Source organism: Myotis lucifugus, unplaced genomic scaffold (genome assembly GCF_000147115.1).
Source record: "Myotis lucifugus unplaced genomic scaffold, Myoluc2.0 scaffold_42, whole genome shotgun sequence".
Classification (NCBI taxonomy): domain Eukaryota; kingdom Metazoa; phylum Chordata; class Mammalia; order Chiroptera; family Vespertilionidae; genus Myotis; species Myotis lucifugus.
In genome coordinates this window covers 3,974-26,506 of record NW_005871090.1, presented here as the reverse complement: position 1 = coordinate 26,506, position 22,533 = coordinate 3,974, and the positions used below count along the sequence as shown (strand labels likewise).

General features: G+C 38.5%; 1 protein-coding gene across 1 annotated transcript in view; it reads right to left on the bottom strand.

Moving 5' to 3' along the window:
- The window catches only part of PLCB1 (phospholipase C beta 1), a gene marked incomplete at its 5' end in the record, with an annotated part of 130,601 nt that extends 108,703 nt beyond the window's left edge, over positions 1 to 21,898 (bottom strand). The window contains 9 exons of the mRNA XM_006087989.3: positions 710 to 809; positions 2,522 to 2,686; positions 5,485 to 5,639; positions 9,094 to 9,218; positions 11,186 to 11,270; positions 13,255 to 13,351; positions 15,182 to 15,249; positions 20,300 to 20,477; positions 21,814 to 21,898. Coding sequence (XP_006088051.3) covers positions 710 to 809; positions 2,522 to 2,686; positions 5,485 to 5,639; positions 9,094 to 9,218; positions 11,186 to 11,270; positions 13,255 to 13,351; positions 15,182 to 15,249; positions 20,300 to 20,477; positions 21,814 to 21,898 — 1,058 coding nt within the window. The remainder of the gene's footprint in view (positions 1 to 709; positions 810 to 2,521; positions 2,687 to 5,484; positions 5,640 to 9,093; positions 9,219 to 11,185; positions 11,271 to 13,254; positions 13,352 to 15,181; positions 15,250 to 20,299; positions 20,478 to 21,813) is intronic.
- Between the last annotated feature and the right edge of the window lie 635 nt (positions 21,899 to 22,533).

The following is a 22,533-nucleotide window of genomic DNA, read 5'->3' as shown; positions in this document are numbered from 1 at the left end:
GGTCACTTTTCTCACTTTAATTGCATAGCTTTAAGTGAGAAAGTATTATTTTTCTCACCAGATGGAAAAACAATGTTGATTTTGATTTTTTTCTTTCCAACCACATTTTTCCCCCAAAGAAGAGAATTCAGTGGCATTGTCGTAGATTAAATTACTGCCCCAAATTTGTCCTTTGTCCATGATTCCTTCACTTGGGGTTTTATCATATGCTCTGCTTTGGACAATGGGACCTCAGTGATGTGATGCAAGCAGAGGCTTACAATGCACTTGTATCGTCCGGCTTGCCTTTATGCATTCCAGTGGGTACCGTGAGAAGTCCTACTGTGTGTACGCTGCTCCTTCAGCCTGGGCCCCTGCATGAGCACATGTGGAATAGGCCTAACCCAGCCCACAGCCCAGAGCACAGCTATATGACTGAGCCCAGCAAACCCTGCCAACCCACAGACTGGTGTGAATGAAGATAAATATTTATAAGCCATTGAGTTTTCAGGTACTTTGTTATGCACAATTATTGTGGCAAGAATTGATTCATACATCATAGCATGCCACAAACACATGAAGCTGCCAGATTGAAATAGTCTTAGAGCCCTTGTAGAACAAAACACTAAAGCCGCAAACAGCTTCCTAAATCATTCTTTAATAATCATGTATGACAGGGATGATTTTCTTTACAACTTTGGTATAAAGCTTCTCACCACACCATCCATACCTGGCCGAATTGCTTGTACTGGCAAGATCCGGTGACCAATAAATTTTCCTCCTTCTTCATAAGCTGCTATCCTCAGACAGGCGAGTGAAGGAAGAACCACCTTCGGAGACATTAGGACACACGTGGTTATAAGAAGGAGCAACTCCAGAAAATAGAAAAGAATTAGAGAGATATTATTCATATGGGTCCTGCTTTTCCAGATCCAACTAGAAGCTTCTACCTAGCAAGTTGATAAAAAGTTAAGTTGTTGCTCTACAATTTAGATTTTCAAAAGGAGAAGGGGTATCAGAGATACCACTTTATGTTTTATCACCGTGCCCTAACTAGGAATTTGTTCAACACACAGGCCATTTGCTTTTGACATGAACATTCTCAGCGCGGAAATGACAAAAGTTCAATGTTTAAATCCAAAGGGTTAGTGCTCTTATCATTATTTGAGTATTTACTACTGTATTTTCAAAGCAAACCACTTGTATATTTTCAAAACAAAACCAAAAAATAGCTTTCAGAATAGTTTTCAAAATGAGATTGCTTTATAAATTTGTAAATTACCAACTGAGGCCCCAGAAAAATTGCTCATTTTCACCCTCAATGTAATACATGCAGAGTACACAGTTATATCCCATGTCGAGATCATTAGGCCAATGCATCCTTAAAAAATGTATTTTTGACAGCAAGAGCAAACTAACGTCTATTGACTATTTTCAATGTGCCGAAATTTTCTAAATGCTTTCAGTGTGGTAGGGGATATTTATACTAACTCTATGAAGTAGACACTATTACTAGACCTAATTATCATAAGAAATGATGGGGCACAGAGTCCTTTAATATAGACATTCTCTTTGCAGAAGACTTCCTTTGTGGATATTTTGGCCAGATAAAAGCAAAGGGTATGGTAAGAAAGCCTACACTACTTTCTATTGGACTTACTGTCATCCTTTGTGTGAAAACATGAAGATTTGCTTTTTGGTGAAGGCAGAGAGAAGGCCCAGGTGAATGTAAAAGGTTTTAACTCTATCAGACAGAACCCTGACCAGCTGCAGTGGCTAGAGAGTCTAGGGAATTTAATTAATATCCTATATAATAAAAGGCTAATATGCAAATAGACCAAATGGCAGAACGACCGGTTGCTATGATGTGCATTGATCACCCAGGGGCAGACACTCAACACAGGAGCTGCCTCTGATGGTCAGTGAGCTCCCACAGGGGAGTGTCACTCAGCCAGAAGCCGGGCTCATGGCTGGCGAGTGCAGCAGCAGTGGTGGGAGCCTCTCCTGCCTCTGCTGATGTCTGACTGCCGGCTTAGGCCCGCTCCCCTAAGGGCCTAAGCCATCTGTTGGACATCTCCTGAGGGCTCCTGGACTGCAAGAGGATGTAGGCCGGGCTGAGGGACCCCTCTGAGTGCACGAATTTCGTGCACCGGGCCTCTAGTTCTTTTATAAAGAAGTATGATCTGCCTTTCTCTCAACTATCATATTATTCCTTATTTCCCCCCTCTACTTCATTTGAGTCATAATGAAAATATATCACTTACCACTGTATTATGAGAGAATATGAATTAGATGTATATGTCATTCTGGTGTTCCAAATGAGGTATATTAGAATTAACTGATTTACAATACAGTTCTGAAACCATGAACAAGTGATTCACAGAGATCTTTACTTGTTCTCCATAGCTTTCAAAATGCCATTGCTTTATTACTGTGTAAGTTCCCAAATTAAGCCACAAAAATATTCTTCTTTTCATTTTTTTCTCAGTGTAAAACACCTAGAATGTGCAGTTCCATATCATGCCAAGGACACAAAACCAACCTTTTTGAACACAATGGGTTCTTCCTCCCAGACGGGATTTACAGCATTTCCTTGGGATGTCTTGGTCTTAAATGCTTTCCTCCTCGTGTCCACAGGCAAACCAAACATATCCACTTCCACATAAGTCCCGACTTTCTTATCAGAAAGAAACTGACCCGAAATGATCTAGAAAATAATAAAAAGTAACTCTTCATAAATGAATAATAATGATATAAGAAAATGCTTCAGGGAGGCACAAATGCTGATGGTGAATGTTGAACAATAAATAGGAGCAAGAGTACAAATATAATTCCTCTTTTGGCTAAAGAATTAGTGGGGGACTATTGAAAATGCTGGGGTTAGAGGAGTCAATAAGACAAAGTTGTATAGGAGGAAATAAATGAACAAAATTTCGATGAAATATTTGCCTTATGTACTTAAGATACATATATTAAATGAAAGATTGGTCTTTAGAGGCAACTGAATATGAAGATTTTCCTAATACTTAAAAATATTACAAGAGGAAACTTCTCATTTTAGCATAATTATAAATGAAACTAAAAGGTCATTTAAGAGTACAAATTTAAAACATAACGTAGTAGAAACTCTAGCATTTAAAAAAAATTCCTGTTGTTCATGAAATTTTACTTGAAGGAGTGGTTGTAATCCTATGGTATACTAATTCTCAAAAGTTGTTACACTTTAAATAAAAAGTCACAGTGATGACTGAAAAGACAAAAACAATAAATAGCGACTTTAACCATTAAACTCAGTTCATTATTCCTTCTAATCTCACCTGTTTAGCCATCCACACAATTGTGGGTATCCTCTGCCTAGCTGTAAAATTATCAGATACTATGGAATTAAAAGAAATTTCTAAATCACATAGTCATAAAATGTCTCCCACGTCTGCCTCTTTTTCTCACCCAATTTTCAAAGCCCGAGAGATTCTTCAGGTATCATAAAGGTGTCTTTTAAAAAAAAAATTAACTGTATTGTTGAAAGTATTACTGATATCCCTTTTTTTCCTCTCACTGACCCCTCCTCTCCACTCAGCCCCCTCCCCAGGCCTTCACAGCATTATTGTCTTCTGCTTTAACACCTGAGGGGAGCAGCAGCAAGCAAGTGCTGACAGAGCAAACCTGGCAAGTCTGGGTTGCCTGATTGACAAGCTGCCTGCTGGCCAAGACCTTTCTGAGCTCAAGTCAGTGGAACGGGACAAAATTTCCAAGACTATGACTGAGTCAGAAACCAAACACAATGGTGGCTTGAGAATGCCCATCAGTGGCCAAGCGAGGCCCAAGTCAGCTACATGCTGCTGGAGTCAAAAATTCCAAACAAGTTAGATAGAAAGTCACGAGGAAGAGGCTGTCTGAATTTCCCCTCAATGTTCTTGTGACCTTATGATGACTGATGAAAGCAGAAGTCCTTAACTCAGTGGCACCACTCTCACATTCGCATGAGTGAAAGACAATGGCCAACACCATTTGAGTGCACAAGTCCATTCTGGCACTATGAAGTCTATGTCACAGATCAAAACACAAGCACCACTGGACAGATGTGAGCTCATCTTGGTTCTAGCTGCAGGTTAAAAGCAGGACTCCAATGCAGCATGGCCATCCATTCACAGGATACTGACAGCTCCAGAACAGGGTCTCCATTCTGGACTCGGCCAGCAGCACATTTTCCTAAGACTCAACTGTTTCCCCTCAACTTACTTTCCTGTCTCTATGCCATTGTTTTATAGTTGTTTGCACTGTCACAGAAGAATTTTCAAGAAAAAAATAAATGAACAAGCCAACATGTACAAAACAAGGTGAATCAGCAAAGAAAATATTATTAGTTTGACCCAACTATAACAATTGACAAAGATTCTAAAAATACCATTTTATCAGTTATGCTTAAGAGTTTATTTTAATCAAATGACAGGAATTACACATCCTTTGCTGAAAACAATTTCCTAAAAATAAATATTATCTTGAAGCTCTAATTCTGCCAACTCTGCTCTTCAGATATATGCTATGAAATAATTTCAAAGGATATAATTGTGAGAGACTTCACTGATATTTTATTTTTAATCCTTGGTAAAGTAACAAATTTTAAAATAAAAAAAAATGGGCTCAACAAGCTTAAGGTAGATATAAATTAGTGAAACTGTTATAGGGCTTTTTTAATTATAGTTTTTCATATGCCTTTGGTTTTGGATCAATCTGAAAATTGAATTTATATCCAATAAAAAATGTTTCTTAGTTAACAGTCATCCAGTTAAAGAGGAAAAAAAAATAAGACTTTAAAATGTAAAATGAAATTTAGCTAAAATAGCCCAGAGCTTGTAGAATTCATGTAAAAAGTTCTTTATAAAAATGATTTGCCATTCATGGTATTAATTCTCACAGCTAGAAAAAAAAGGTATATCTACTGACACATCAATTTCAAAGATTGTGGCAATCATTTGAAATTCATTGTTAGGGTCAGATAAATATTTAATAAAGCAATTTTTTAATTTGATATCTGTTTTAAATCCCTGAATACTCTGATAGATTTTTAAATCCATGCTATGGTAAGTTCAGAGCTTTTATTCCATTTTGACAATTTATTGGGAATACTTTTTTTTTTCTCTGATTTTTCTCAGTATGGATATTTCTCTAGAAAAAAACCAGAAGATTTCTCCAGTAATTTTTGTGTAAATTTTACTGTGGGACATTTACACCAAAAGAAAGGGTTGGCCATGGTGTTTCTCACCAACTTGTTTTGCTGACTGAGGGTCCAATTTTTGTCCTGTTGAATGTGCAGCCGAGTCCCTTTATTTCCTGCACTTAGTGTCTCAGAATTTCTAATTCGGATTCAGGCCTTAAAAAAATGTCTGAAGGAAGTGGAGACTGTGCTAGCAACTACACTTTTAATGACTCAACTACATTTTTACACAAAATAGGTAATGTCCAAGACTTTTGATGGGGACAATTTTATAAAAGAGACGTACATACCTTAACAGACAAAGTGTTGGCTACTATCCCATCTACGATGCCTTCGGTGAATGGATCAAAATGCTTGTCAGGTCGCCTCATAAACTCTGGCTTTAATCTGTAGCCACTCTTCCCATTGTATTCATACATCCCCATATTGATCTGCATAGCCAGGTCTGCATACCAAAGACACAAACCTTACTGTGACTCTATTATCTTTGTAGAAAGAAAGTAAGATTGTATTATGGTCCACTTTTGTTCCCTTTTTTAAAAGAAATATGTATTCATTGTAGAAATGTAGAAAACACATACAAGAAAAAAAAATTGAGCTAAAATCTCCAAATCTAGAGATAAGCTACCACCAACAGATTGGTGTATATTTTGTTTTCTTACTTCAAATACAGGGTGTCCCAAAAAATGTATACACACTTTAATAGCTGATAGCTGTAGGTTATATTACATTTTGAAAATGAAATAATTTCTCTAAACACTGCCTTTATAATGTGTACACATTTTTGAGGATACCCTGTATATTTTAAATATGCAGTATGTCTATTCCATTAAATATTTGCCTGCTTTAATTTTAACAGCTATACAAAATTCTGTTGAATAGATATATTTGAATAAATGTATTCATCCAGGCCCCTTTAAAGGCACATTTATGAGTCTCTTCTAAATTGTCACCATTACATATAATGTTTTGATGAACATCATAGTGGTGAACTCTTTGAGGATATGATTAACAGTATTCTTAGGAGTGAAATTTCTGGATCAAAAGATATGCACTTTGGGAAAGATTTTAGGTAAATCTTGCTAAAATACCCTTCGGAAAGCTAAAACCACTTTAAACCTCTAATCCCTGTTTCTAAGGAAGGACCTCCCCACACCTCACCAACAGCGGCTGCTATAATTTTTCTTTTTTAATTTATGGGGAAAAGTTTCCTTTTAAATTTTGCATTTCTTTGATTACTTACCACCAATATTGAATTGCATGTTCACCTGTTTCTAATGGACAAAGATTACTGCTCAAAGTTTCCCTAACACTCTGTATGAATGTCCATACTAATTGCAATTACTGGGGTTAAAAACAACAACACATTTTAAAGTCCTAAGAAATCTGAGAAGCTGTCATTTATCCCAGATTATCTGAGCTGAAACTCATCTCTTTTGGGCTGGACAATAGAAAAGGTGATGGTAGACATACTTCATAGTTCCATGAAAAAAAGAACTTTTAGATCAGGGAAAATAAGTGAAATTTTATCTCTCATGTTATTAAGCTAGTATAATTGTGATACTAAAATTGGACAAAGTAAAAAACAAATGAAAATGATTGACTTACCATACTTGAAAAAAATTAACTCCAAAAGCCTAAAAATTATATTAGCAAATCATATGCTTTAAGAAATAATACCCAAAAAATAAGTAGAATTTATCACAGGACACAAGGATAATTACATATTAGGAGATCTATTAATATAATTTATCACATTTTCTCACAAAAGAAGAAATGAACACAATCATCCCATAACATGGAAGTCCGCGATATTTAATAACATTTAACATAAATTCATAATATACTGCTGGTCATTAGGACAAGTGTATACTCCTTTAATGTGTGAAAGAATATCTGTCTTAAAGTCACAGCCAACATCTACTCAATGGTATCACAATGGTGAAATTGCCAATAGTGTCAGGGTGAAGAGAAAGATGCACACCACTGCTATTTAATATTATTCTAGAACAATTAGTCCAAATCCTAAGAAAGGGGGAAAAGCAGATGTGATTAAATTATTGTGATTGTATATCTGAAAAACCCAATAGAATCTATTGGCAAAAGGGGAAATTATAAGAGTTTAGGAAGATTATCATTTATAAACTAAATTTACTTATTACGGAAATATATAAATATTAATTTCTAGAAACAATCTGTTAAAAATATAATGTCAAAAAAGAGATTTCATCTAAAGAAACTAGACCTCTAATAAAGACAAGTGATTCTGCTGAGGGACTTAATATAATTTTTAAATTGAAGAGAAAAACATTCTTTCAGTGATAAAAAAAATTAAGGATACATTCTTCAGATGAATTTATAAATTTTATGTGATTTAATATAAATCTCATTTTTTTTCCAGTGGGGCAGAGGAATACATAATAACAATTAACCTAATGTAAAGTTAATGTGATTTTAATAAAAACCTCTTTTTTCCCCCAGGGGCGGGGGGAAAGAAACATGATAATAATTAAACTAAATTTATTGGAAACCAGAAATCCTACTGGCAATGACAAGAAAATAACTGAAAATAGCCAGGAAGGAGAATTTCCACTTCCAGGTATTAAGCCATTTATTAAACACTACAATAATAACAGTGTGTTATTGGTTGCAGAAAGCAGACAAACTTATTAATGGAGAAGAATATAAATAGAAAAAAATGGATCTAAGTTAACAATAACAGAAAAGGGTATACCTATTAAGCTGTAATTTCAGGTCAGTATAAAAAAGGATTGATATCTTACTGAAGTTATATATAAAAATTAATTTTTGGATAGATGAAAGGGTAAAGTTAGAAATATTAAAATATGAGAGAAATGAAAGTAAATATGAATCTGATCCAGGGGAAGCTGCAATCATTAAAGTAATCCAAGACTCCATTAAAAAAAACACACCATTAAAAATCTGATCTCATCTATTTCACAAAATAAGATAACATGCCCTTTATATAAAAAGCACTGTAAGTGACAATAGGCCTGAATAGGCGACTCATAAAAGCAGAAATATAAACAGTTTTAAACCCACATATTTAAATGTTCAACCTCAATAATAATCAAAAAATGAAATTAAAACAATAATGAAATGACAATATTTTGTCTCAAATTGTATTATTATTGTTTAAGGATAACACTTAACCAAGACCTCAGATGAGCAGGAACACTTCCCGCCATACGTTGCTAGAGAAAAATTCTGGGGCAACATTTTTTGATGAAAAGTTTGGCAAAAAACTTTGGTACAAAGTTTCTTAAAACCTCACATCTTTTGACAGAGTAATTTGGTTTTAGGAACTTTGCCAAAAGAACATCAGTAGATAGACTTGAAAATTTATGTCAAGACTATTCTCAGAGCATTATTTATAGTAGAAAAAAATTCTCTAGTGTTCAGTGATAGGAAATGGGTTTTAGTGAATTGTGAAATGTGCTTAATATACAGATATTAAAATTCATGTTTCTGTATAACATTTAAATATATGTGGAATTAAGTGAAAAAGCATATACATACATAGTCAAAAAACCTTATAGATAACAAATAATAAAGTTGAGTTTTGAATCTCTGAGTTTTATTTTTTCTTTATACATCTTTGGATTTTCCAACTTTTTCTATAATAAATACATATTACTTTAAAAAGTATAAAGGTTTTTGTTTGAAAATAATGCAAGACCAGTGCAAGACCAGTAGAAAGAAACACTCATTTATAAACTATTGAAGACAATTTCTCAATTTTCAAAATTTACTTTTTTAAAATTTACTTTTCCTAGTTTCAGTCAAGTCTGGCAATTTTTTATCCTTCGGAATGGGTTTGGGGTCCTTGGAAATATGGCTTTATGACAATGGAAATGAGCAGAAACTGTGCTACTTACCCACTGTTTGGAAATTAAGGGCAACCATTTGACAGCCTGCATTCCAGAAGAGCTGAGGCATATAGTTGGATGAATCTACACGAGTTCCTTTTGGATATATCCTACTAAGCTGCATTTTGTTATATCTGGACCATCATGTTAAGTAGTGAATACAATTATAAAAATAATTAGCCAAGAATATCACCTGAGAAGCCACCTTCCATCTTTCTCCACTGGGGAAATGAAATAAATATGGATGATCTCATTGGGCTAGGGGGCAAAGTATATAAAAACCTTGCTGAACAAACAGAATAAGTGTTTATAATATAAATGTTGCATTACCTTTGCAGCCCCTTGTAGGTGAAAACTAATAGGTAGCAAACATGGCTGAGTCAAGGTCAACATGATTTTGTAGAGATTATTAAGGATAGGCCTACTGATTAAAAACACATGAGGAAGCTCAAGGGCATCAGATCATGTGAGAGGAGGATACTGTGTTTGGCTGAAGCAGATAAAAGAACTGCATGGCTATTTTTGAAATGCTTTCTGCTCATTTTCTCAGCCTTCTCTGGGAATGCTATTTGCCAAGACTGGGGTACTTTCTATGATTGATAACAAGGTAAATATAGCACAGAAGGTTTTGACCTTGTTTTGTATTTTGGGTCCTACCGTCATCAGTTTTCCACCCTGAGAACCTTTTAGTTATTGAACAATAACTACATGTTTAAAACATGATTGACTATTCCTATTACCAAGTTAGGTAGAGGTCAGTTGTTTCTGATCTTGGGCTGGGGTGTTGGGCCATTAAGTTTGCACCTTAATTCTGAAAGCTACTGGCTCTGTATAATCTATGGCAAATTATTTCACTTTGCTGAGCCTCGTTATCTCATCTATAAAATAGATTGAATAATTCCTACATCACAGGGCAATTGTAAGGATTAAATGAGGTAAGACATAATGGAAGGTCAATCTCATAGATAGTACTTAATGAACACTAATGATCATGATTTTTATAGTGTGACTATATATGGACTTTACATCTGTTCTCTCTCCTATTGATGAGTTTTAAAGGTGATTTTTTTTTTTTAGTTCTAGGACTTGCTTCATGAAATTGAGCTCACTGACACATTTAATATTACTTTTATGAAAAATATGTAAAGATCTGTTTCATTTTATTTTGGGTCATGGATAATAATAAGTAGTTTTTGTTCTCAGAAGTATCAACAAAGCCTTTAGTAGTAATATATATTTATATTCTCATATCATTATTCCAGCTATTTTTTTAAAATATGTTTTTATTGATTTTAGAGAGGAAGGGAGAGGGATAGAGAGATAGAAATACCAATGAGAGAGACATAGATAGGCTGCCTCCTACACACCCCCTACTGAGAACTGACCTGAAACCCAGGCCTGTGCCCTGACCAGTTATCGAACCAGGGACCTCTTGGTTCATGGGTTGACACTCAACCACTGAACCACACCAGCCAGGACCAACTACTTGTTTTTAAAAAATATATTTTATCGATTTTTTTTTTTTTACAGAGAGGAAGGAAGAGGGACAGAGAGTCAGAAACATCGATGAGAGAGAAACACCGATCAGCTGCCTCCTGCACAACCCCGACTGGAATCGAACCTGGGACCCTTCAGTCCACAGGCCGACACTCTATCCACTGAGCCAAACTGGTCAGGGCCCAACTACTTTTTATTGGCCATTTATTAAATGTCCAAAGATGCAAGATGCCAAGTTAGGCTTACATATATACATGCCATACTTGTATTATATCTTACATATGTTGTCCCTAACCCAAACAGAGAGCCATAAAGCTGGTATCATTATTTATGTTTTATAGGTGAGAAAGTTCAGGAAGGTCAAGCAAACTGACAAAGGACAAAGAGCTGGATCGTGAGAAATGCTTGACTCCAAGGCCAGTTCTCTTTTCCGTACGCCAGGCTGCCCTACCCAGCAGTGCCAATGAAACCTGAAACTATTTATCACACCCAGGTGACAGACTGAAGCCATTGCATGCATCCTTTTGCTTATTTAAAGCAAAAATTAAATAACCCGTGACTTCAGTTGTGCCTATTCAGTTGATATTCGTCAAATCAAGGATACTCTACAAATTCCACTGGAGACTTCGTCAGCTGCTCAAGTCCTTTGGTTTCCACGAAGGAAGACATTTCAAAACTTCTGTTTCTTTCTGAGTTAATGACAAACAAATAAAAAAGTAAGTAATAAAATTCAGAGTTATAAATTGTAACATATGAGAAGTAGGCAAATGTTCAGTGAATTTACAGCGATTAATTTTCAATGTAACTTGTATATGTATTTTTTTCAGGGAACTATTTACTATTTATCTGCTACAAAAGCTGAGTCTTGTTCGTTGTCTCTTCTAATATTTACCACCTGGGCCGCTTATGCTTATGGTTGCACAAGTCAGGGACCAGGTGGCATTAGGGTGGGGAAATTGATTTTCGTCTCGGGTAGTGTGGCAATGACAGCTATTTTGTCAAAAGGGCACAGGCCCTGGGGAAATCTCTTGTTGGAAATCCATTCAGACTGACTTCTTGGGGCCATTTCTGGGATTCACGAAAGAGACCAGGGGGTGTGTTTACTGGAGGCCACCCCTTTTATACCCGCACTGTCAGGGCCTCCGTTTGTATATGTCCTTATATCCTTTGGTTCAAACGGCTAATGTGACATTAGAATTGTGTTACTTCAAAGCAGAAGGATCCTTGGAAATTTCCCAGTCTGATGGCCTCATTTTCAGATTAGATAACAAGGTTGGGAGGTGAATGTACTAGAGGTCTCAATGTCCTCGAACACAGAGCAGCATTTTGAAAGTGAAATCCAAGCTTCTAATTAGGATGAGAGAAGCAAAACAAAGCTATCTTAGTTTGGAGAGGCTAAGAGCCTAGGAGCTTCTGTCTTCCTCCCAAGGAAAAATCAGTGTTATATGCTTTGCATCCTTAAAGCTTCATTCTTCTTCCTATGCCTTCCCCGCTCCTTTACCCATCTCCTCACCTTCCCCAATCCAATAATCTGTAAACTCTTTCTTCTCTTATTTTTACCATCAAAAGTCTCCTTTCATATGACTAATTACTTTAAGTATGACTGTTAATTGAAATTAAGTCAATTTAATAGGTGCTTTGTAAACTATGTGCGAATATTGTTTTTTAAAAGTGATAAAATAATCTAAAATACAAAGAGAAAAGAACCGGTTTGTCCATCTTGGGCTGATGCTCTTGTTACCAAGTTCTGAAGAACTTAAATGCATCATCTCCTTCTCAACTTGGCTACTTGTCTAGGAGCTTTTCCCTCATGTCACAGTAATATAAATAGGACATTTCGAAGTGGACAACTTGTGGTCAGCAGCATCAGTAATTGTAGCATCAAAGAAAATGTTGAAATCTTTATACTTAAGCTGTGTTGGAAATTAAATTCTTTATTGTAGAAACTTAGATACCATACGCCACTAAGTTAAGACTCTTTGGGCAAAATTATACAGTTACACCTGTGTGTTATGCAGAAGCTTAGATTTTGAGAGATCTGTAAATCTATCCTTTATAAGAGGCTGCTGACCTTTTGACCTGATAGCATCTTACATTTTATGCAACAATAGAGGGCAATTTCATAAAAGGACTCTTTTCTCTAGATGGAGGAAAGATGATATTTTTCTTTGCATCCACTATGAATGCATGCTTGGATAAAGGAAAAAACACAAAGTGATATGAGGCTAGTCACATGTTCTCCGTGACACATAAAACAGGCTGGACAAATGGAATGTGGATAAATTGGTTGATTTGGTTCTATTTCCAGCTATCAGGGCTGACCAGTCACTGGCTGCTTCCTCTCTGGGAAGGTGGTTTATTTCATCACTGTCACTTACACAATGGTTGCAAACAAAAACCAAATGTAAAACTCTCAATTAGCTGTATTCTGTCCAACGTCTATAGACCTAGTACGTATTTTGGAGAAACATCATGGGATACTTTCTCATATGGTTATTGAAATATATATATATGACATATATATATCACATAGACAACCCAGGCATATATTATAGACTCCACCAGCAAAAAGTAATAGTTATATTAACAGTAACAGTTTTTTGTCTAATTGCCTTCTGTTTAAAATACACTTATTACATGTCACATTAGGGTTTTTGCTCCTGGAAAACTTACTTTTTGAAATTTCAAATGACTCAAACTTGACTGGCTGAATATAGTTCACCAGGTTAGACATCTCTTCTGTAGCCATGGCCTCGCTCCCAGCAGTCCCCTGGAAGCAGGAATAAAAATAACATTCCCAGAATCAACATTATATTGCCCAGGGTTATTTTCCCAGGGCAATGCTCACGTGACCCAGGAGCACAGAAAATCATCCCTCCTCTTCTGCAGATGCTTACCATCAGTAGAAAATTCATTCCAGGGGGAAGAAAAGGCCAAGCTTCTCATTACCCACATGTGGAGTGGGCGCAGGGAGGGTTAGGGGCTGCGGCACCAGCCTCCGCAGGAGACCCTTAGACGTGCAGCAAACCAGAATCCTCATTTTACTACAGTGATTCAAATCACATGAAAGTTCGAGAAGCACTGAGCTACATCTCATCGCCATAGCAGGACGTCTAAAGTTAATACATCAAGAACTCACTGTACAACTAGAAAATGAGTATGTGGGTAGCCCCCAGATGAACTGAAGTTATTAAAAAAACAAAGATTACCTTGTGGAAGTGGGTTGGGGTGGGCAAACAGTTATTGTTTTTCTTTATGTAAACATTCCTCCTTTCCTCCCTTCTTGGTCCCTGTGCGCCTTTCAGGCAAGCCCACAGTATACTGGGGGGTTCTTAAGCCAGACTGTCTGATTTGAAATCCAAGCCTGTGCAATCTTGGGCAAGTTATTTAACTGCTCTGTGCTTCAGTTTACTTATTAAAATTAGGGTGAAATTAGTTCTGATAGCATATACGGTTTTTGTGAGTATTGAATGAGTTCATGTATAGATAAGAGTTCAGAACAGTGCTTGGCACTGAGTAAAACATCATGTTATTTTAACTACTATCAACTATTACATGTTATTTTGATAATGTTTTAAACAAAAAACTAATACTGAGTATTGGCATGAATAGAACTCTACAGGTTGATCTTACATTTTCTCCCATTTTTAGATGAGAGATACATGGAGACAAGCATTCTTTTGAAAACTCCTATAGAAATATTTAGGTTAAATATTAATTGGAAATTACTGATTTGGAAACAAATTATCAAATTAGAAAGGTACTTTTTAAATTATTAAAAATTATTGATAAGAATTTATCAACAATTAAAATAATTCTCAGGCGGAAATACTTTATCAGACATTATAACAAACTTTCTCCTGAATATTAAGCTGCAATTTAGTAGGGAAACATAATAAGCAATGTCCAATGCATTAAACAAAATGATTGTAAGAGGAAAAATATCAGAGAAGAACAGCTTATTACTTATTTATCCATAACTGAATCGCAAAGATACAAGTACTGAGACAGGTACTTTTTAACATACTTTAAAGCAGACTCAGTATAATTTTTTTTTATGAGAACTCCTGCTAAAACAAAGTTAAAATTCCAATTCACCTAGCTCCGATTCACTTATAGGTTCTCTGCAATTAATATTTCTGATCTCATGAAGTTATGTGGGGTGCTTGATCTCATAGCTCTCTAGTGTTTTCAAAATACAACAATGGAATGAATGTCATATTTCTGGATATTTCTCCAGACCTCATGTCTTTTCTGAACCTTGGACCATTTAGCAAGCCATTTAATTGCCTCAAACACTGAAGCAGGAAGGTGCATGTCACAGATTTTGAATTCACCCTCGTGATACCCAATTTGATGGGAGGCAAATCTCAACAGCATGTTCATTTTAGAGAACTTTTTCAATGCCCCACTTACTCCTTTACTGACCCAAGTTTGCATCTTCAGGTTCCAAAGGGTAGTGAAAAAGTTTTAAAGTGAACGGTGACATTTTCCACCACTAGATGGCAGAAGGTGACCATGGACTCTCAAGAGGGAGCTGACTACACTGGCAGATTCGCTGGATGCCTCTGTGACCAGAGGGCAAGCCCTGGACACCCACCTCATCCATTGAAGACTTTTTACAGTCATCATCATCGTCATCGTCGTCACTCTCCGTATCAGCTTCCCCTGTCAAATTTCAATAACAGATCATGAAGCGAACAAACATTTACAGGTTTGAAGCACACATGCCATGTGTATTACTAAAAATTTCCTTGAAAGTTGGCCTTTCACGGTTTGTTTTATAATGATTCTTTTGGATAGTTAAATTTTATTAATCACGAGAATTATCCTAACATTTTGAATATGGACTTTTTTGGTAAATTTGTTTTGTGAATACCATTTGAAATTTATACACTCTATAACAAATGCTAAACATTTTAATCTATGTTAAAAAAATGACATCACACACAGTTAGTTTCCAATGGCACATGTGTCCTATCTTGATGTGTGCATTCTCTTTAAGGGTCTGCATCACCCTAAAACAGACAAACTATCACTTTCCATCTTTTTTTCAACCCCGACTCTTCAATGTGGTGCTTGGCCTGTGCTCCGTGACCTTGCAGTTACCTTCCCAAGGCCGTAGAGGACCTCACAGAAGAAAGGAAGGGGATAGGGGCTGGTGCAGGTGGGGCTGTGGTACCACACCTGACCACACAACCATTCTAAGGTCCAACTATATCCTATGATTTGCCTGCAGGCTTATTTGATGAATGCATTCTTGGATGTAACTTGGAAAATGATGAAATTCTGTTTAAGAGGGTAGGTAGGGTAAACTAAGTAAATACTTAAATCATTCTGCATTATGGAAATCTATCTCAGCTTCACATTTTGCCAATATGCAGTCATTCCCAATGGCTCGTTTTTCTCTCTGCAGATTTGGTGGATGATTCTGCCAGGTTAAATAATATCACCAGTGCTCTGCCCTTCAGTGGCCTGAGGTGACCTCTGAAAATGGTTCCTTATTCACTTGACCCAGATAACCCCACAAAATTATGCCAATCAAGAGGTTCAAATCTTGGTGGTCACTTTAAGAACACTCGTGAACCTGCCCAGGCCATCAAGGGTATGCAGAAGTGATGTGTGCCATTCTGTCGTTACAATGGTGTGCCCAGGTCACAAACAGTGGGGCTGGACACAGGGACAGTGATCCCCCAAAAAGTGCTGAATTTTTGCTGCACAAGCTTAAAAATGCAGAGTGATGCTGAACGTGAGGGTGCAGACCTAGAGTCTCTGGTCATTGAGCACATCCAGGTGAACAAGCTCCCAAGATGCAGCACAGAGCTCCTGGGCGGGTTAACCCACAGGAGCTCTCCCTGCCTCACTGACAGGATCCTGCTGAAAAAGAGCAGCCTGTTCCTAAACCAGAAGAGGAGGCTGCACAGAAGAAAAAGATATCCCAGAAGAAACTGAAGAAACAAAAGCGTAAGGCCTGGGAGTAAATTGAATATAAAATAAATGCTAATGAAAGTTTAGAAAATACTCTCACTAATATGAGGCATTACATTTTTCCACATCTCTGGGCTCTCATCAGACCCAGTAATAACAGTTATTTAAATAGAGTTCCAAGTACAATGTAAAGAAGGCATAGTTCTAAATTGGTTGAGTTGACTACGGCAGGTTTCACACAGTGCAATAGCATGATGATCCCCATAGATGGCAATATTGGCTCAAAAATGAGGCAACTGGATTGGCCAGTCCCTCCTGCCTTCTAAGTTAGCTGCCATACCCACGCTATATAAATGACAGTACCCACAGCGCTGTCTTCCAAGAAGCTTAGAAATGTTTTCATTTGGCTGATGAAGTTGAATCGATTACTGAATGATTGCAGTGAGCAAAACATTCATGAACTATCTTTAGTGGAAACAGAATTTTGGCTCCAGCAAGCCTTATTATTTATGGCTTATTTATTAAAGAAAGTCACATACAACCACTTTATGATGCCTATGTTGGGTTAGTTAATAAGGTAAGTCCATTATATTTTATTTTATTTTAATTATTTTTTTATTTTTATATTTTTATTGATTTCAGGGAGGAAGGAAGAGGGAGAGAGAGATAGAAAGATCCATGATGGAGAGAGAATCATGGATTGGCTGCCTACTGCCCATTCCCCACTGGGATCGAGCCCACAACCTGGGCATGTGCCCTTGGCTGGAATCGAGCCCGGGACCTTTCGGTTTGCAGGCCGACGCTCTATTCACTGAGCAAAACCGGCCAGGGCAAGTCCATTATATTTTAGATAAAAAACATATTCTACTAAAGACACATTCTTTTGGGAGGCTAACACATTTTTTTCTAATCAAATTTGTTGCCCCAAGTAACTATGTTTTGTTTTTTAATCAGAGAGGGGATTCTGTTTTGTCAACTAATTTAAAAAGTCGATTGACAGAGCCTCCTGCACAATGCTGCATGGGGCACAATATAGCAGTCATTCCAAATACTCCATCGGGTCAGAATTTGGTTGCATGGGCGGGGGAGAGGGGAGGGAGGATTTATCTTCTTTTACTCTATGAGCAGGGACCTGATTTTTCCTTATGTCTTTGGAGGGGCCTTGAAGGAATCTTGTTGGACCATGGAAAAAAATCTTATTTTACCCTAGTTTTTTAAGATAAGTATCCTGGCAAAGGGCTGAATCCTGGAAGAGGCACCTGGCCAACCACGGCCACAAGAAGCAAATTAGTTCTGAAATAAGAACCATTTCATGATTTTTCAAGTTCCTTGACTTCATAATACCAAGAACATCCATAAACCAAATTTGGTCAATTAGCAGTCCTCCTTATTCAGGGGCCTACCTGCATATTACAATGTCCAAAATTTTCCACTGGAATAAATAAGGATTGCTCAACAGACTATGGGGCTAATTTAGGAACTACCGAATTACTAACAGATTGCTGCTCTTTCTCTGTATTAAGCAATAATGTTCGGTGCCTGTGAAAATCACTATTTGTGTTATGCATCCAGTGAATAAGAGGCAGGGAGCTGGGAGTGAGGAAGGCAGATGGAAGTCAAGCACCCACATCCGAAGAAGATGCAGGTTACTCGCCAGCCCCAGGGGATGGAACTGTGCTAGGGAATAGGTGGGCTGTTAATGACATTCATCCCAAAACTTCACAAAGAACATTCTTACTGAGAACAAAAGCTGTTTTTGAAAAAAGAGTCAGAATTGCGTAATAATGTTTGAAATAAACATTCAAGAACTTAGAAAAAAGACTTTCAAAGAATTACATCATGTCTGTTGATAAGGATTTTTATCTAAAGGAAAGGAACAGACAATTAGCATGGGAAATTAGAAGAAAAGATAAATCAGAGAGTTGGCCAACGTTCTTTTCCCCTGATTGCCATTGAGTTTATATTTTAATTTTTAAAAATTATTTTAAAATCTCTTAGTTGCCATATGTAAGTATACAGAGAAGTATAGATATCATATGAATACAGTACAATGAATTTAACGAACATAAACCTGCCTGAGTGACTAGTACTCAGATCAAGAAACAAAATATGACCCGAAGCTCCCTGGGACTCCTCTCAGTCACTTCTTCACCAATAATAACCATTTCCTGACTTCCAATGACATAGGTTAGTCCTGCCTGATTTGGTACTTTATATAAATGGAATCGTGCCATACTTTTTAAAATTTGACTTCTTTTGCTCAACATTATGTTTCTGAGATTCATTCATATTAATGTGAGCAGTTGTAGCTCATAATTGCTGCACATTACTCCACAATGTGAATGGACCACGGTGTGTTTCTCTGTTGGTGAACTTGTGACTGTTCTGAATAGTGCTGTTCTAAGCACTTCCTATCCCTGCCCCTCGGTGAAGATTTATGTGCCCTTCTCTTGGGCTCAGACCTAGGGGTGGAATTCCTGGGGCATAGGGGTGCCTCCATCCAGCTTTTGTAGATACTGCCCAACAGTTTTCCAATGACAGTTAAACATTTCATTGAAGGACTTCCTAGATTCAAGCCTAAAGTTTCCTTCACTTGCCCACCCTCTACCCAGGAGGTCTTCACAATACAGTTTTCAGATCACCAAGGTTATTTTAACTAAACTTGGAATATAAATTAGACTAAATCACAAATAATTCAGAGAAAATGGGTGACCACTTAGAATTCTTTTCTCACAACCACGAAAATCTATTTCAAATTCAATTAAAAAGGAAAATTATTAATGTTAAGCATCACCTAGCACAGTGGTTCTCAACCTTCTGGCCCTTTAAATACAGTTCCTCATGTTGTGACCCAACCATAAAATTATTTTCGTTGCTACTTCATAACAGTAATGTTGCTACTGTTATGAATCGTAATGTAAATATCTGATATGCAGGATGGTCTTAGGCGACCCCTGTGAAAGGGTCATTCGACCGCCAAAGGGGTCGCGACCCACAGGTTGAGAACCGCTGACCTAGGAGCTTTGATAGATAATTTAAGTAACTTTGCCCTTTCACATTTTAATAGAGCTCTTTAAAATAGGGGTATACTGAATTGCCCAGAAGTCTCAGCATCATCAATGAGAACACATGCAGTGAACATCTTGTGCCCAGTCCTATAATTCATGCCAAGGGATTCCTGCCCTAAAGAAGCTTAAAACCATGAGGTCACTCCAAAGGTTATCTGGCTTCTGTGGTAGCCAGAATCATGGCCTCCCCAAAATGTCCATAGCCTGTGACTATGTCCTATGTCCTGGATTATCCTGTTGGGTCTGGTGTAAAGACATGAGTTATTCAAAACAGCAGACCTTTCTTGGCTGTGGTCAGAGGCAGATGACAGAAGGGTCAATGAGAGCGATATTGCTGGCTTTGATGTTGAAGGAATGGGGCCACTAGCCAATGAATGTGGGTGGCCTCTGAAAGTTGGAAAAAGCATGGACTAGGATTTCCTAGACTCTCCAGAAAAGAATGCAGCCCTGCAGCCACCTGCAGCTTAGCCCAGTGACATCGCATGGACCTTCTGACCGGAACTGGGGGATAAGACATTTGTGTAGTTTTATGCCACCTCGTTATAGCAGCAAAAGAAAGCCAATAACATTGAGATTTGAGCCCAAATGGAAATGTAAGAAGTATTTCTAGCTAGTTTTAGAGGAGCAATTCTTAAACCCATGCATAATAGGAGACAGAGAGCCCGCCTGCCCCTCACCCCCCAGCCCCTCACCTGCCAGCCCCTGGGCCCCCAGCCCCTCACCGGCTCCGGGAGACGAGGGCTCGAACACGCTGGAGGAGTCACTGCACGTGTTTGAGACTTGTTCTGAGAGTTTCTTTTTGCTGCTTCCTTCCGACGACTTGTGTGATTTCTTCTTATTTTTCACCAAAATTTTGTACATTAAATCCATAGGGCTTGGAAGAGGAACTCCAGATTCCAGCTATTTTTTTTTTAAAGAAAGAACATTCATTAAAAACCCTCCCCTTTCCTTTCAGATTCTCTCCCCAAGCCCCCAGGACAGCTCTGGATTCCAAGAGCTTCCAGGTTATGCTTTACTCCCGATAAGATAAGATGAAGATTAAGTGTGTGCTGAGCAGGGCTGGCTCAGGGCTCTTGGCTTTTTCCCATAGCAGGCACATTATAATTACCATTCTTATTTCCCCCCAGCGAATCCACATGCATCAGATCACAGAAATACACTAGTAGCTTTGGTGTGCGAACACGAAGTGCCATGAGTGTCCACAGGACCATATAAATCCAACCACTTTGACTTAGGACAGAAAAGTAGGCCTGGCCTGGACTGTCCAAGGAGGAAGCCAGTTAGAGTGTGGCGCCTGCCAGGCAGAGTTGGGAAAGACAGGCACCGGAGAACCCAATTTTCAGTGCAGTTTCAAAACAGCAAAAGCCCCTTCCTGGCGCCAGGTGGTTTAGCTGCAGCCTCCTTGGCACGGGCAGAAGCGGAGCAGGTGGCTTCAGATTTCCTTGCCGCCCTGAGGTTCAAGCCACCCTTGTTTGCAAGGCTTACTTCCGGTGTTTCAAGCTTGCACCTCTAGTGGGGAAATCAGTTTCCCCTGTGAGGGTTATTAGATGCTGCATCAGGAGCACTTATGCAAGTCCCGAGAGGGGCTATTTTTAGAAACTCCCATAAACTCCCATTTAAGCCCGTCCTGTGTTCTTTGCTTTCAACGAGCCTGGGCACTGGTATGAAAAATCGTGTAAGGATGTGGGGAGACTTGGAGAGAGGGTGGAAGAGGGAAGAGGCTACCAGAGGCTGTTTCTGCGGCTTCCCCTCCCAAAGCAGGGGTGTTGCCATGGCTACAGGACGCCTGAGTTCTACCACCCCAAGAGGAACGTTCTGGGAAGTGAGCAGCGGCCAGCAGGGACAGGCCCAGATGTCACTGTGCCACCTGTGAGGTCCCATTTTGCCAACCCTTTTCTCTCAAAGGGGTGTGATGTGGTTCCCTGGGAGGTGAATGGAGCCCTGTCCCCTCAGATGGCCTCTGTGGGCTGCGGTTGCCTGTGGGAGCCCTGCAGTCCTGAGTGGGTCACGTCTGGCAGCGAGGAAGGGGGAGGAGGACTGTGGGCAGAGGAAGAGAATGATGTCTCCCACCCTCAGTAGCACACACTACCGGTCTCCTCCCAGTCCAAAGGTTCATTGTCAAGGACATAATCTTACCAAGAAAGGTAAACATGAAAGGCATGTAAAGAAGTACCCCCCTACCTCCATCATAAATAATACATGCGTTCCCTCAGGGGTAAACATCAAAAATGCTTACTGGGTATTTTTCCAGGGGCTCCATGAGAAGGGCATCCCCGAAGATCAGCCGACAATACTCTGCCATCTTGGCCTGCTGCTTCGGGCTGCGGGAAAGGAGAGAGAGAGAAGAGGGGAGCAAGGAGGCTTACTCCAGAGGCTGGACAGGAGGCTTACTGTGTTATTAATCACAGAAAGAGGCAATTCCCTTTCTGGATCCGTGTTTATCATGCAAAATCCCTTGTTTACTACCTGCCCTATGAGAATCTGAATACCACACTCACGGTGGTATTCTCGAATGTCCCAGAGTTAGGCACTCAGTCCCTTTTGTTTAATTTCCTGATTCCAAGTCAAATGCAAGACACTTGGGGGTGGAATTTGTTCATGATTTCATGTGAATTCTTGGGTGAAATTTGTTAAACCAACAGAGAAACCTAGACTGCAAAGGAGGTTTATAAGGAGGTAAGGGAGGAGAGGGAGGAAAGGAGAGATTTGGACAGAGAGGAAGGAGACAGGGAGAGAGGGAAAGAGAGAGAGGGAGAGAGGGAAAGAGGGAGAGAGAGAGAATATATCTCAAAATGTAGAAGAAAGGACAGATGGGCAGAAGCCTTGGGGAGAGATCCTAGGAAAGACAAAGCAGCAGGCACCTTGGAGAAAGGTGTCTGCAACTCTCATGTGCATAGTAGGGAAACAAAGGTCTGTCAGCCTGACTATGTGCCTGCAGGCATCTGGTCTGATGGGA